This window comes from Cavia porcellus, unplaced genomic scaffold (genome assembly GCF_034190915.1).
Source record: "Cavia porcellus strain 051 isolate PalLab524CR breed Dunkin Hartley unplaced genomic scaffold, mCavPor4.1 scaffold_29, whole genome shotgun sequence".
NCBI classification, from domain to species: domain Eukaryota; kingdom Metazoa; phylum Chordata; class Mammalia; order Rodentia; family Caviidae; genus Cavia; species Cavia porcellus.
In genome coordinates this window covers 22985429-23001748 of record NW_026947512.1, presented here as the reverse complement: position 1 = coordinate 23001748, position 16320 = coordinate 22985429, and the positions used below count along the sequence as shown (strand labels likewise).

The following is a 16320-nucleotide window of genomic DNA, read 5'->3' as shown; positions in this document are numbered from 1 at the left end:
GCATGGATGGATTGAAAGAGCAGGAGACCAGAAGGCAGCCCTGAACAATGGCCCAGGGAAGACAGGAGCAAAGCACAGGGTTAAGTATTGTCTGTCTCCACCAGCCCTCACAACTTCATCTTCCAGGGTGGATCAGTCAGGGTTTACTAGAGAAACAGATACAACACAAGATATACAACTGTATAAGAAATTACAAGATTGGCTTACAATGGTTAGCCATAAAATTGAATAAGGAAGGGAACATGCAGAGGATGTCTGCATGCTACAGGTTGAAGGGTCTAGCCCAAGGGCATTAGCTTACTGCAGTGTCCTGTGCAAGGAGACTGATGTATCTATGATGGAACACTGAAGAATCTATGATAGGAGACTGAAGAGTCTATTATGAAGGCTGAAGAGTCTGTGGCAAAGGCTGAAGAGTCCCAGGCAGAGGCCAAACAGCCTGTGCCAAAAGCCAGGAGAGGACATCCAAGCTGAAAATGAAGGCTGGAGCTCCTCCAAAGAAGCAGCAATCAGCCCTCATCATTTGCAGGCTGCTTCGCTGGGGTGGATGTAGCACTCACACCATCAATCCCAGTGCTAAACAGTGAACCAATCACGAACACTAGATTCAGCCACGTCCATAATTGCGTGAGGCTTGGGGAGGCCACTTAGACATTAACCATAACACAAGGTAAAAATTGTGGCTAACCAGAGTCCCTAGAGGAAGAAATGGACCCAAATCCTTGAAGCCATTTCTATGGTCAGTACATGGATTTCTCTCTTCCACAACAGTCCAACTGTGTTGGGCATGTGCACATCCATGCATGCATATATGTGCATGTGCATGCATGTGTGTATGTGTGTGTGTGTGTGTGTGTGTGTGTGTGTGTGTGTGAATGTGTATTTGCTTAAATGACATTTTCATAATCTACTTCTCTGGACCCTAGTTGGGTCAAGAGAGGATACTGCTCCACGGAGAATGTTCTTTTTGGCTTTGGGGTAAAGACATTTTTATATCATGACATAGAGACAATGGTAGTCTTTCTCCTGACTCACACAGAATTCTTACTTTTAAGCCTATAGGACCAACTTAGCGTGTCCCAGGACTACAGGATGTTTATGTTGGCTGGAATTTCAAAGCCCTTGACACGGGGAGCAAGACAGCCCCAGAGGGAGACTCCAATGGGGCCAGAGCCTCTTGCTATCTGCCATATAATGCGTTTCCCTCTTGCAGGGACAGGAGAGTTTTAATAGATTATAATTCTGTCCTTACTCAAAGTCTCCATGCCCTTTCTATAAGGCAGTGAGAAAGAGTAAATGATACACACAAATCCCTTGCCCAGAGTTGTTCTGACATATAAATTGCAACAACTAATAAAAAATTCTTGTTTTTATCTCCCAAAAGAAGAGTCTAACAGGAGATGTGACTGATTAACATGTGGGTAATAGGGAAGACCACTGGAAGAGTCATAACATCTGGTTTCTTGGCTTGAATACTGGCCAAAAAAAGTCTTAGGAGGAACTGGGTTCCAGATTGGGCCCCTATTTTCATTCCTAACTTACTGCCTGCCAGTCACAAAGTGCACACCCAGTGTCTGGGACAGGAAATTTGGGAGGATTGAAAATTCTTACCTTCATATGGATGCAGGATATCTAGGCACAGTCATGTATCACTAAATACTACATTTGATAGAGGTTAAGTGGTGGGTGGGAAATATTTGACTGTCTCAATTCTTTGAAGTCCTCAAGTTTCCACCTTTTCACAATGACAGAGATCCAAGTATAATACAGAGTAGAAGAGAGGCAGCCCTAATTGGTGGGTATTAAACATACCTGGACTTATGGGCCTACTGGTCATCCACAGGCCTCAGGGAAGAGCCCACTAGCTCCTTGGGTTACCATGGAGGAGCCTGATATGTTGTAGGGTTCCACATTGGGTTGTGTTCACAGTTTATCCCTGCCCTTCTTGGATGATGCAACGGACTGAGTCATCAGGACTCCCAGAAGCCAAGACCCCTGCAGGCCAGAGCCCCCCCAAAAAGCACAAACACCTTAGGGCTATTAGGTTGCCCTCCTGGAGGCCACACTCTGACATCTCCACTGCCCTCCAAACCCTTCTCCTCCCTGTACCAGACTGAACTTTTAAAGAACACACATTGGATCCTGTCACTGCTCCAGCTTAAAGGAACCTCAGTAACACTTAGCAGAGAGGTCAGAACTTTTCAGTGGCTTTCAAAGCTTTCCTGTCCAAACTTACCTGGTGCCATTCTTACCCTGGCTTCCTAAGACCCAGGTTCCCAATCTTCTTTGCTCCTTCTTAGTCTTCAGCAGAGTTTACAACTCAGTAATTAATGTCTGCCCGCTCCTATTGGGCCATGAGCTTCATGAGAGGAAGGTCCTGTTGTTTGTGTTCCCAGAACCTGAAACACACAAAGAGCACACACAAATGCATGTAACACAAGTGTGTAAGAAATCAAACTTCCCTTCTCAGAGCTCATTCAGAAGGAGCTCCTGTACAACTGGTGTGGTGCTAATCCAACTGTGGAAATACTTAGTATCCTTCAGTGGAAGGAAACATTAGCACCATTTCCACCTTTAATTTCTATTCCACCTCACTCTTCTTTTGAGATGGGGTCTAAGTTGTCCAGGCTGGTCTTGAACTCCTGGGTTCAAGTGATCCATTTTAGCTTCCTAGGTAGTTGGGACTACAGGTACACATTTCCTTTACCAGCTTCTCACTTGAATCCTTGATCAATCCTTGCTTACTGGAGATAACAAATCATGTCTTTGTTCTAAGGGAGAGAGCAGATACTGCTTCCAAAGGAAGCCAGATGGCCTCATCACCTTATCTCCTGGAACTCTCCCTCCCTCCCCTCTGCTTTGGAAGGATCTGTGGCCACCACTCTGCTTCCAGTTTCCACCTTCCATCCATGCATCCTCAAAACCCCTTTCATTTGCCCTGCCACTTCTATCCCCAGCTCAGTTGGCCAGGCCACCCCTCCTATGCTGTACTTTAAAAATCTCTAGATTGTGCTCACCTTCTCTAGATCTCCTGCTCTGCTCTTCCCAGGGTCCCCAATTTCTTGCCATTCTCAGGCAGTCTTTGGGCCCACACTCTCCTGGGTCTGTGACTAGCTCTCAAAATTCATTGGCTATGTGCTACCACTTTGAGGTAGGATTCTCCAAAAGAGAGTGGCCTTGTGTGTCTATGTGACTTATGGCTGGAAGGTCCCAAGGGATGAATGTAGCTGAAAATGTAAGGCTTTGGATGATGAAATTGTCCCTGCTAAGAGCCATCAGTGAAAGGAGGCATCAGAAGCACACTTACACTCAGCTGATCTGGCTAAGGTTTAAAGGTTTGCAAAATGAGGAGCTGAACAGGCAGATGTCACCAGACCCTTCCATCTCTGACCTTCTTCAAGGCTAGCGTTAGCCCTGGGGGGCCCTGCCCTGCCAAGCCTGGGTGAAGGAGGAGGGAGGCAGGGTGAGTGGGAGGGGCGGAGGGAGCTGAGGCGCCTGAGTTGACCTACATCTGCTCCAGCACTGCCTGGCCACTACCAGACGGTTCAGAGCCTCTGGCAGTGTGCTGCAGCTGGACATAAGGAGGGGACGGACAGGAGGCTGCTGGTGTATCCAGGTAAGTGGGTACTGCACATCTGGTTGCCTGTTCAGGCCAGGAAGGGCAGAGACAGAGACACTGACATATTCTATAAGTTTTTTATCCATGGAAAAACAAAGGGCAGAAGATTAGCCCCAGAAACATTATCTGGCTGGCTGATCACACACTGGGGTGCACCTGTATGTCTCATAGATATCGCTGAAGAATATTTGGAAAGATAATTTTGGTTAATCCTGTCTGCATGATTCTTCCCTGGCTCTAATTTTCTGGGTACTAATTTGTTCTGAGTAACAACCAGATTAAAAATCCCACTAGCAGTCCTAAATTGGAACCTCAGGACTGCGATTTGTAATATTTTGATTAATAACTTGATCAGAGCAGTTCTGAGAAATTTCACTTGATTCTTCCTACCAGTTGAGAAGTTGGAGGTAACAGGGATCTGAATTCCGGGAACAGAGCAGCAGTTGGGACTGGGGGTGGTAAGAGAAACAAATCATAACGAGAGGACATAACCAGGGGACATAGCCAGGGGGCATATTCAGGGGTTCCGGCTGAGAGACTCAGTGGAATGAGCTGACAGGAGGCCATAAGCTACTGTGTTTGCTGTAAGGTATTAGGATGCTTTTCAATTGTGCGAATGAATCACGGAGGAAAAAATTCATTTCCTTTCCTGCTCCCTTCAGTTGAGCCTATATCCTTTTAGTCTCCAACCAAACAGATCTATTAGCCATTGCCATTGATCTTGTACTCAATCTAGCATATTCCTGAAGAAGGTAGAAGTCCGGAGCGTAAGGTAGCTTCCCATCAGACCCTGAGTTCCCTCTTCTGCTTTTCCAGCCTCTTAACTTGACCTGCAGGAAGCTAAGGAAGGGGCTGGCATTGACGTTATATTTCTCATGTGACAAACAGCCCAGGCATCAGCTGATCACGAGCTGGGGGTGATAATGATGAAGAGAGTAACTAAGATAGCTGTGTTGGACTCAAACTACTTCAGGGCGGGGGTCATGGCTGTCCTGGGGACAGGATGGGATGGAGAGTCTGGTGTCTCCCCCAGCATGGCCCTCATTAGCAGTGCCCTCCTCTGTCCTTTTTCATGACTCCTTCCAGTACAGTGGTGCCCATGACCACTTCGAAAAGTGGCTGGCACATCATGGGATTCCAGCATGCCAGAGGGCAAGTGCTCATGCTGAAAAGAAGATGCACTGGTTCAGAAGTACCAGGGGGTAGACAGTTGTGAGACTGAAGTATACCCATTGGAGGGCGTTATTCTTTCTGTTGTCTGTGATTCTGTATTGACCCCTGGGCTTTCTGGGCAGGAAATGGAAATGCTTGGCTATGGATCAGCCACACAGGAAGCAGAGTTTCTAAAACAGTTCTTTCAAGTTTTCCCCAATTCCATGCTGCCCCACAGGCAACTTTCCTCCCTCTCCTATGTGGGACTCACTGTTGGTCATAAACAGATAGTTGCAACTGAAAGGAAAGTGGAGGAGACACTGGTGGTGGTTGGGTGAGGCTGAGACACATGTGTGTTCACCTGACACTATAATTTACTGCCTCGAGGGGAGCGGATGGATTTATGGTGATCCCATTGGCCTGGGCATAGAAGGGCTCTTAAACCGCCAAGTCAGGGACTCTCCTCCTCCATAGACCTTGAGACCTGAAAGACTTCAGATAATTTGAGGATGAGAGGTAAAGGGATGCCAGGCTCTGCAGTAAATCTCAGAGTTGGGGAGGATTCAGGAGGCTGAAGAATTTCCTTAGAGGATTCACACTCCAAAGTCAAGAGGTCAAGGCTGTTAACAGCTGGAAGAACCCTGAATGAGCTTTGGAAAAGCTGTGACTCACACTCTTGGGGGTCATGGGCCCAGGTCCCACCAGAAGGCCAGGCTACCAGTCCAGTAGGCAGGCTCAGCACTGTGGTTTCCTTTACCTGGGAAACGTAAATTGGCATCAATCTACCTCCTGCCTTATCTCTGGGGAGCTGGTTTGCTGGAGCCAGGGAATTGTGGGAAAATGCAGTGCCTGCTTGGGGTTAGGTAAGCTCTGGCGTAGCAGTTTTCACAGTGTATCCATCTAAGATACTGGAGAGTGAACTGATGGTGTGGGAGGGGTGGACAAGACCTGTCTGGACTTCTCCTAAGCAATTTGTCTTCCATTCTTAGGAGATCAGTTTTCACCTCAAGAGCCAAAGAGCAGCCAGAGTGATGGCAGGTGAGAGGAGAACTGATCACCCCTCCAGCCCCAGCCCTGTGACTCTCCTCATCGGGTGGGGAGGAGACAGGGTAGAACCCACGACATCTTTGTGTTTAATTGTTTTTCTTTCAGTTTTGGCTTTCTGTTTTGATTTGTTTTCCCAAGAAAGGGACACAGGGCTCCCACATGGGCTCCTACTTCCTGAGAAGGAGCCATTTCTCATCTCTCATTCCTAGCTTTTCCCTAGTGACACACTGAGGGTCTTCCCAGGGTGCTCCTTGTCATTTCCTGGGGGCTCCTTTCACACCATCAGATTCCCACTGGAAAGTTAAAAAGGAATATTCCCGGAGGGAGGATGGACAACCCTGCTCCAACAATGGGGGAGAGAAGGGGCTTTGCTCCTTGCTTGAGTGGGTGGGCGCTCCAGGCTGCTGAAGGGCATCTACGAGACGGGAGGGGGCAATCTTCCTGTCTCCTGCTCTCCAGGGAAGCCCGTGAAGAAGTCCACCCTTCCTGGGGTAAGCATCCGGCAGCTGGTGGAGGAGATTCCTGAAGGCTGCAGCACACCGGACTTTGAGCAGAAGCCTGTTACCTTGGCTCTGCAGGAGGGTGAGCCCTGGGGCACTGCTGAGGGAAGACGCCTTCCCTGTTCTTCCTTGTAGCAAGCACAAAAGGAGAGAGCTTGAGTACGATCAGTGTCTATACCATCACCAGGATGTATCTTATCTCCCTTGTGTGCTTGAAGGGTGTCTGCCTGCCTGGATCCCAGTTAGGGGCAAGAAGCCTGGGAGAAGAATACACAAAGGACATGTAAGAAATATCAGACAAGGATGGGGAATGCTGAGCTGGGGAGCAGGGACAGGTAGTAGTGTTTCCCGGTCTTCCCTTCCCCTGCCTCCTTCAAAGCCACTGCTGCAAAGATACCTGGTCAAAACTGCACCTCTCAAGCTTTCATCTGGTTAGCCACATGCCCAGTGGCCCAAGATGAGGCTCAGGAAGGCCATTCTAGAAGGCTATGGGAAAAAATGCCAGAAAAGTGGCAGAATCCAGGGTTTCTGGGGAAAGGCTGGAAGCTGGTATTCTTCCCCCAATACAGGGTCTTGCAATAAATTGTAGTTCATGACATTATGGTATGAGATAACAGTGCTTGTCATACCAGATGTCATTCAGAGGGCCAGTGATGTGGGTCATAAGAGAATTTACCAATAGACAAGAGTATTGGAATCACAGAGTTTATTTAGGTCAGTGAGTGCACTGTCAAAAGGGGCAGCAGGTGAGTTTCCAAAATAGGAGCTGCGTGCCAGGCTGAGAGGCTGGGGTTTTTATGAGAGAATGAAGATGGGGGAAGGATTTGAGTTGGCAATGTGGGTATTGTAGAAATGCATGCCCCCGGGCATCCTGTCCTTCATTAATCTTATAGGAACACCTGCATCGTAACTACAGCGGGAGACCAAAATTGCAAATTATAAGGCCCCTCACTTAGGCCTCAAGAAAAGCTCTTTCTGTTTAGCCAAGGGTATACCTATGTGTTTTAGCCTTTGAGGGAAAAATATAACTTTGGCTCAGTGGAGTGTTTCCTGTACTGACTTTTTATCTCACTCTTTTTTGAGGAGCACTAGTGCAAGGGCTTCTTGACGGCCCAGTGTGTGCTGGGCAAGCAAGATCTCAAAGAAGTTTGGATGCTGAGATCTTTAATTCTTTTCTCACATTCTTTTCAACAGGAATCTGTTTTTCTAAATCTGACTTGCCTCTCCTCACCACAGACAGTCCAATCCGACCCTTCTCATAGGGAGCCCAAAACTCCGTAGTCCAAAAGCCAGGCCTGTGTTGCTTCCATGTGCCTGAATACTACACCTTTCCACTTGACCTTATGAGTCCTGAGTCCGGGGGAGGACACTTGGTACCCTTCCTGGAATAGGCGATTGAAATTTCCAAGCTGGGTGTGGGGGCGCATGCCTATAATCCCAACACTAGAGTGAGGCCAGAAAATCTTTGTGAGTTTGAGGCCAGCCTGGGCTACATAGTGAATTCAAAGCCAACCTGAACTATATAGCAAGATCTTGTCTCGAAAAGCCAAAACCAAAACAAAACAGAAGAAGAAATTTCCAGAGCAGGGAGGATGGCATAAATTAAAATCTCTGTGAAATATACTGTCAAGCACCCTCCCCCTGCTCACACACACACACACACACACACACACACACACACACCTTGTTGGTCTCTCCAACCGCCATTTCTGGTTGCAGGGAAAAATGCCATATTCCGGGTCGTGGTCTGCGGAGAGCCCAGACCTGAAGTGCGCTGGCTGAGCACCAAAGGAGACCTCAGCAACTCCAGCAAGTACCAGATCTCCTCGGCCCCAGGCAGCAAGGAGCATGTGCTGCAGGTGAGCCCTGCAGCTTGTCTCTGACCTGGCTCTACCTATCCCTTCCTGTCCTCTTGCAGGTCTCCCAAGCAGCCTCCAGTGCCCAGTTAAGTGCATTAACTCTGTCCCCTGGCCCAAGAGTACCTGAGCCAGGAGTGGGATTGGAGGCTCAGAGATGCAGTTTCTATATGTAGCCCAGGAGTGGCTGGGCTGGAGCAGAAGAGTTGAAATCATAGAACCAGATTGCCCAGTTACAATCCCAGTCTACCCCTTTAGCTTTGGAAAATTACTGACCCTTTCTATCTCTGTTTCCTCATCTGGGAAGTGGGGTAATATTATAATACCTACACTAAAGAGTTATGAGGATTAGAGGTGTTTACATAAATTGTCTAGCCTGTGGTTGTCTCTATGAGTACAGTCTTCAACTTGTGATGGTTTGACTTACAAATTTTAACTTTATGATGGTGCAGTAGTGCAGTGCATTGCATAAAATGTACTTTGACTTCTGCATTTGGTTGTTCCTGGGCTAGTGATAAGAAGTGTCACATTATCAGTGTTACATGTGATCACAAGGGAAGACACTCATCCTATAGTGTGTTCTATAGTGTATTCTGGTCAGTGAGTTATATAACACATCCAGTACCTTATTAGAAAATAGGTTTTGCATTAGATGATTTTGTCTAAATCTAGATTAATACAAGTGTTTGAAGCACTTTTTCATGTTTGGCTCTTCACAATTTCATCTTTGTTTTTTAAATTAATAAATTTTTATTAGCATGCATTTTTGATATTAATGGTACATCCATCATGGGGAGCTGGTACATATACATATCACACCTTAACCCTTCTTACTCCCCTTTCTCCCTTCCTTTTCTCTCCATCTCTAGATCTCTTTCTCATCTGACAAAGGTGTATCTCCCTGTTTCCTATTGTCTGTCTTTTATTTTTCTCTTTAAATTACTTATACTTTGGGTTTCTCATACAAAAGTAACCTTGAAACTTTTACATCTTTTTTTTGTTTGTTTTTGTCTTTTTTTTTTTTTATTGGTACCAGGGGATCAAACTCACGACTACCTGCTTGCAAGGCAGGCGCTTATGCCGCTGAGCTAAATCCCCAGCCCCAAAACTTTTACATTTTAGTGTCTGATCTGAGTACAGCTAAGGTAGGCTAAGTTGAGTGGTGATGTCCAGTAGGTTAGGTATATTACGTGCATTTTAAATTTATGATATTTTGGGCTGGGATGTTAGCTCAGTAGCATAGACACCTGCCTGGAAAACATAAGGTCGTGAGTCCAATCCCCAGCACCACAAAATAAAAAAACAAACAAACAAATAAATATATGATATTTTAAAATCATAGCAGGTTTATTGGGATCCAACTCCAAAGCAGGTCAATGAGCATCTGTATTCAAGCAGTCTTGGTTAGTGTTGGTAGTGATGTACATCCCAACCATGTAACATTTTTGGGCCAGGCAGTGGGCTAACTATCTGATACAGATTACATAATTTAATCCTGATCAGTCATTACTTTCTGACCATTACTGTCCCTATATTGCAAGTAAAGATATTAAAGCTGAGAGAGGTTGGATATTTTGCCCCAAATCCCACAGCGAGGAGAGGTGTTTTCAGTTCCATATCTCCCTGCCCACAAAGCCAGTTCTTTCTGCTGTTCCACATGTCTTCTGCCAGGAAAGACAGCCGTCCTATGTCCAGGTTTTTGGTATAATGGTGGAGGCGGGGTGTCTGTATTTCTTGATAAAGAGTGGGAGCTCCTTGAGGACAAAGGCTGTGGGCCACTCACTCCTCTTTACGTGACATTGACGCACAGCTACATCTAGTAAATGAACGAAGGGGAAGCTTTAGCCCCTTTTCGCTGTCCTTGATCGCTGCTACAGATTAACAAGCTGACAGGAGAGGACACAGATCTGTACCGCTGCACCGCTGTGAACATGTACGGAGAGGCCACGTGCTCAGCGAGACTTACTGTCATTGAAGGTGGGCTTTTCTCGGAGGCGCCCATCAGGGCACAGGGACCACAGGTCTGGTGGGGGAGAGGCTGCCACTGCCTCACCTGGTGCTGGAGCCCTTGGCTTCCTCATTACACATAAAATCTGCTGGTGATGGCAGAGACACGAGCCTCTGCAGATACCCTGTTGCAGGTGCTCTGAGTGACGCTCTCTTGGCCTACGAGAACCAGGCCAAAACCTGCAAGTTTGTTTCTAGATCTCTCTGAGCTTCAGTTTCCCAGATGTACAGGCCTATATCAGAGGTAAAAACACACCACACAAAGGGAAAAATCCTGTCTCAGATGTATTTTACTTTGTTTGCATGGTGTTTATAGTTTTTAAAGTTGTCTGTCATCATAATGGGAAGGTAGATATCTTTTGAGAAAACAGATGCTATCTCTCAATGAGTCATGCGTATTATTGGTTTGTCTACAAGTACTAAAAAAAAATCCTGGGGCTGGGGATTTAGCTCAGCGGCATAAGCGCCTGCCTTGCAAGCAGGCAGTCGTGAGTTCGATCCCTGGTACCGATAAAAAGAAAAAGACAAAAAATTTAAAAAATTTAAAAAAATTTTAAAATCCTGCTAAAATAATCCCAAGGAATAAATATATTTCATCACTTCACCTGGTAAGAGTCTGGGGCTCATTCTGTACATGAGGGTTGGCGCTGGGAGGGAAGAGGTGGTCCCAGATACATTTGCCCCTCTTATTACGGAAGAAACACCTTTTTCAGGAATCCTTGGGGAGTTTTTGCTTAGGCCTTATTGGCCAGAACTGTGTCACAAGGCTATGACTAGTTAATTGTAAGGGAAACTGGGAAAGCAGGCATGTAGTTTTTCCAGCCTCGCTAGTGGAAGCAGGTGATGGAGAAGAGGATTACAAGTGACTGCAGGAACAGCCAAACAGCAGTGCCTAACATATTTGGCAATAGTGGGTCTTTTCCCTGGAACACAGCGAAAGAGCAGCTGTTCCTCTAGATGCCCTTCAGTCCTCTGTGGCTGCCAGAGCTGCTTCACTTATTTACACCACCTCCCTGGCCCCTGTGGACATGTGAGTGGACTTCTCCTTCACCAGGTGATATACCGGCTGGTTTCTTGGGTCATGTGAGGTCTCTGGGGTACCAGAGCACCTGATGGATACACCTTTGTCCTGTTCCATCCCTCCTGCTGGGAGGCTATCATGCCTCAGAGGACAGGGCAGCTCAGAGCTCTGGGACTCAGTCTGTTTCTCAGACAGATCACTAATATGTCTTGCCTCTTTCCCTGGCTGTCTGCATCAATTCCTTCCTCTACTCCCTGATGGTCCAGTTGGCTTTTGGAAGAACCGGAAGAGACAGAAAGAACCCCAGGAAGGTAAATGAACTTACCCAAAGGCTGTGGGTGTCTGTGGGGTTAAGCTGCTCTTTGCCCAGTGTTCCCATCTGGTCCAGCATCCTACCTGTGAAAATGGTCTTATTCTTCTCCTTTTCTAGACATCAGGAAGGAAATCATGGACTTCAGGAAGATGCTAAAAAAGAGGTAAGTCTGGGCCTGTCCTGGGGGAGTTTGGACCTCTTGCTCCTTCCATAAGTAAGCTGCACTCAGGCTTTGTCTCCTCCTCCAACAGACAGGGAGCTGGGTTTATCCCATGGGAGGATGCAATGAGCACTGAACTGAGATTTTCAATCCAGCTTAGTCATTTTAAAACCCTCTCCTCGAGTTAGTCATCTCTTCTTTCTGGGTTCTGACCTTATTTGCAAAAGGGGGTGTCCCACTACAACTGTGTTTTCCAAAAAGAAAAATTTAAGCAACGGAACAATTTAACTCCACCCGTATCCCTCCTCAAAAACATCCTGCTGAGAAATCAACAATTCAAGTTATTAGGAGCCAAGTTTTCCCTAGAAGCTGGAGCTATGGCTTGAGGCTTGCCCCTTCCATCTCTGGGTCCTTCCTGTCTGGTTAGTGGTCAGCCCCACAATTTCCAGTCCCTGTATCTGCTTCCTCAAATGTACCTAGAGCAGCTTCTAGGGAATTCTGGGAACGTCAGGAGTGTTGGCCAGGAGGCCAACACTTGAGGCTCCTCTGGCCTCTCACCTGCCAGCCCTGCTCCCTAGGGCCCCACCTCCAACTCCTGAAGAGAAGTTGGAGTCTGAGCAGGTGTGGCAGCTGCTGATGCATGCTGACCGGAAGGACTATGAAAAGATCTGCTTAAAGTATGGTATCGTGGACTTCCGGGGGATGCTGCGTAAGCTGCAGGAGATGAAGAAAGAACAGGAGCATGAGATGGCAAAGGTACCCTCACCCTGCCCCCAAAACCACCCCTGGCACTCAGGGACCTGGAGGGGCACTTGGAGTTGAGCATTGGGGTAACCCAATGTAGTTGGGAGTCTTCCTCCACCAGCCCCCAGTGAGGTGTCTTACCAAGGGCCCAACTGCCAAGTTAGCATCCAGGCTTTGAAACCTGTTTCTGATATTTACTAAACACTAAGGCTTTGTATAAAGTAGGATCTCTGTGTCTTGTCTCCCTCATCTACAAAATGGGAATTATATTCACACCTAATTCCTACAGTTATTAGAGCACAAATGTAAGAATGTACTTAAAGCAATTAGCATAGTGCCTGACACATGGTCAGGGCCCAATGTCAGCTGTCTTCATCACCAGACAGTGTACATACTTTATTTTAGAAGATTTCCAGGAAACAGAATTTCACAATTGCTATTAGTACTTTGATTCTAGTGTGGTCAAGATCACTTAGGAAGTTCTTTTCTGTATCTACAATAACTGTAAGCCTAATTTTTCTTCTAGAAATAGAAAACAGCTAGTTTTCATTATCCTGAAAATAGTATCTTACCCTTTTGAAGGTGCTTACTCAAACCTCCCACCTGGACCTCAACTCTCTGAGCTTTCTCATCTGCTTTAACACAGGAATCAGCACAGAGCTTTTGTGTCCATGAGCTGTCCAACTCAGGTCTAGTAGCTGGAAGAACAGATGAATAAGAAAGCCCTAGCATGTTCTCGGAGCACCTGGGCACCTGTGATCCTTTCTTGTCTGCTTTTCAGATCTGTCATTCAGAGAACTTCCTGTATTGGGAACTTAAGTCCTCCTGGTCCTAAGATGGGCAAAGGCTTGCTCGGCTGGGACACTGTAGCCAGCAGTGGAACCAGGATCTGTAAGGGTTGGAATGCCCAGTGAGAGCTTCAGAGCTACCTCAATGGGTTTGTCTTCTCTATAGTATGTCCACGCTATCTCCAATTTGAGGCACATCAGAGTCTCCAAGGAGGGGTTCGCCGCATTTGACCTGGAGCTTGATCTCAAGGACCTCGAGAGCAAGGTTTACTTGTATAAGGTGAGGCTGGAAGGGCCTGTGGGGCAGAAGCTCTAGAGGGAGACTGCAGGTCCTAGGAGGGAAAACAGTGGCTTCCGTGGGTCCCTTGTGGGAACACCAGAGCACCCATAGAGCTCTTGGTTAGAATTACGTTAAGCTCTGGTATAGACAGTACGTCCGCAGGGCTGAGTGTGATTGTGGAACAACAAAGCATAACAATTCTGTAGAAAAACCCATCCTTGTCCCATCACTTAACCAACTGTGTGACCCTAGGTAAGATATTTATCTTCCCAGCGCCTCAGTTTCTTCATTTATGAAGTGCAGGTAACATGGAGCTGTCTCCCGGTGTGTTAAAATGCAAGTGAGATCAGGCAGGAGTTGCTCCTCCCCTCCCCTCTCTCCTTACCCCACCTCCTCGTCCCCTGGTTCCTCTACTCCTTCTGCTCTGGCCTCACTCACCTCTTTGCTCTAGCTGCTCCCTGGGCCTGACACAGTCTTCCCCGGCACCCACAGGGCAATTCCCTCACCCTCAGTGATGCCACCCTGGATGGCCCCATGTGATTCTGCTGTGTTCCCCTCGCTCTGCCTCAGCACACCTGATCCTTTACCCTTTTTTCATAGTACTATGTTTTAAAACACAAATTGCTTGTTTATAGTGATTATAATTTGTCATAAGATTTTAGCCCCCTAAGGGCAGGGGTTTTCGTTTTATTTAGCTATGCCCAACACTCTGTGGGCATTTGCAAAGCATTAGCTATTGTTAATATTTAGCAAATAGTGAATCTGTGTAGGACTTAGTGAAAGTGGGTATGTGTATAAATTACTGGATCTTGTGGAACCTTAAATATATTCTCTGAGATTTTCCTTTGGTGAATGAAGGAGCTGGGGCCCCAAGGGACATGAGTGTCCTTTCTTCCTCCCCTGATAATATGATAGGGCTATTTGGGCAGTAACTGTCCTCCCTGCCTAAGCTGGATCAACAACCCCAGGTGCCTCTTAGCATAACACTTGGTGTAACACTTGGCATACCATGGGATGTTCTGCTGTGTGGTAAGAGGCATGGACATGCCTGGAACATGTATTCCCACCCATCTCTGCCAGGTTCTGCTCTCTGCCTTGCCCCTCTCTGCTCTTATGGCTCCTGTACCATTGTGTGGCCTGGGCCAAACAGAGAAAACTGATGGCTGCAACCAGAGTAGAGATGGGGCAATAGGCTTTGGGGACCAATGGAACCCTAAGAACCCCTTTTCCTCTGCTGACCTCAGGATGGTGAGATGATCCCCTATGGCTCCAATAACCAGACCAAGCACTGTCTTCGGCGGCTGGGGAAACGGTACTGCTTCCAGATCCTGGACCTGCAACCAGAGGATGCTGGCCTTTACCAGGTCAAGGTGGAGGATGCTGTAGTCTTCTCCACAGAACTGGACTCTGCTGGTGAGTGTGAAGGGGGAGATCTGTTCCGTGTGGGGGCTCCACTGCTGCTATATTGAGAGGATAAATGTGACATGGCTCCGTCACAAAGACAACCCAGGTGAAAGATACACACCCAGACTCTGCCTTCTGTTGGGGCTCAGCTGGGCCCCACTGGGTTACAGTCATGCCGAAATTGACTGTCATGCCCCTGACCACAGATCTTCTGCCACAACTAGTTGTTTTCAGATTAGATCTAAACTAATTCCACAGCTTCTTGCTGTAGCTTCTCTCCCTTCTGACACATGGCCTTATGGCTCACACTCCCTAACCAGAATCTCCACCTAGGTTGGCCACACCTGTACCTTGCACAGGTCTTACTCTACCCAGATTTCTGTGCCTTGTCCTCAACTTGGAGCCACCGTTTCTGCTTCGTAAACTCTCCCCCATACCCACAAGGGTCTGTGTCCACATCAACTACGACAGCTTGAGGGGGCACTTAGAAATGCCTGGGGAAAGAGAGTTTGGGGTCAATAGACCATAAAGAACATGGCTGAATCAAGGTTGACAAGAGAGAAGAGAGTGGGCTATGAAAAACCTGAAATCAATGTGGGCAAAGGAGTTATCCAGACCTGGGTGTGAGTTCTGCACCGGTCCTTGATTTACTGGCTTCTTTCATGTACCCTACTGTTCCTAAATAGAACTTTTGAGTTTAGAGTTATGGAATTCCCGACCTGAAAATGGCCATGGTGACCACAACCTCACTAAAACTCTTCATTCTATGGCTGACTCCCCAAATAAGGGAGTGACCCATTCAAGATGACACAGGGAGCCTGTAGCCAGGCTGATCCAAACCGGGGTTTCTGAACTCCCAACCCCACTGCATGAGTTTGCACTGTCATGGTGCCAAACTGACAGCCTCATTTCTGCTTCCTTGCAGCCATTCCCCCCAGAATTGTGGTCCCCCTGGCTGAAACTCACTGTAAGGAGAAGGAAGATGCAATATTTGAATGTACTCTCTCCAAACCCTGTCCCAACGCTACCTGGTATTTCCAGCACCAGCCACTCCGGCTCAGTGACAAATATGAAATGACTGTGTCTCCTGATGGGCTCACCCATCGGCTGCTGGTGAGAGGGGCTCGCCTCTCAGACAGGGGCCTCTATTCGCTGGGCACAGGACTCCATGCCTCCAGTGCCTGGCTGGTGGTTGAAGGTAAGTGGAGACACCCTTGGCTTTTCATGGCTCCCCATAAAGTCCTCAGGGATGACACAGTGGGGTTTCCCTGTGGTCAGTCATTTGCTGCTGAATACATCCTTACTCAGAGAGACCCAGGAGCCTCCTTAGTTCTATACTTGACCCACTTCCCAGATACATTTGGTCTAGTAGGCTTCCTGGAGTACTCTGGGGAAAATGGCCCTTGGGTTCTGGAAGAACTTGAGACCA

General features: G+C 47.3%; 1 protein-coding gene across 1 annotated transcript in view; it reads left to right on the top strand.

The window, feature by feature from the left end:
• The first annotated feature begins 3513 nt into the window (after positions 1 to 3513).
• The window catches only part of Igfn1 (immunoglobulin like and fibronectin type III domain containing 1), a 29429-nt gene continuing 16622 nt past the window's right edge, over positions 3514 to 16320 (top strand). The window contains exons 1-11 of the mRNA XM_023567090.2: positions 3514 to 3616; positions 5761 to 5809; positions 6278 to 6400; positions 8038 to 8177; positions 10052 to 10151; positions 11469 to 11513; positions 11633 to 11678; positions 12254 to 12431; positions 13374 to 13487; positions 14732 to 14900; positions 15817 to 16089. Of these exons, the coding sequence (XP_023422858.1) occupies positions 5803 to 5809; positions 6278 to 6400; positions 8038 to 8177; positions 10052 to 10151; positions 11469 to 11513; positions 11633 to 11678; positions 12254 to 12431; positions 13374 to 13487; positions 14732 to 14900; positions 15817 to 16089 (1195 nt within the window). The 5' untranslated portion in view covers positions 3514 to 3616; positions 5761 to 5802. The remainder of the gene's footprint in view (positions 3617 to 5760; positions 5810 to 6277; positions 6401 to 8037; positions 8178 to 10051; positions 10152 to 11468; positions 11514 to 11632; positions 11679 to 12253; positions 12432 to 13373; positions 13488 to 14731; positions 14901 to 15816; positions 16090 to 16320) is intronic.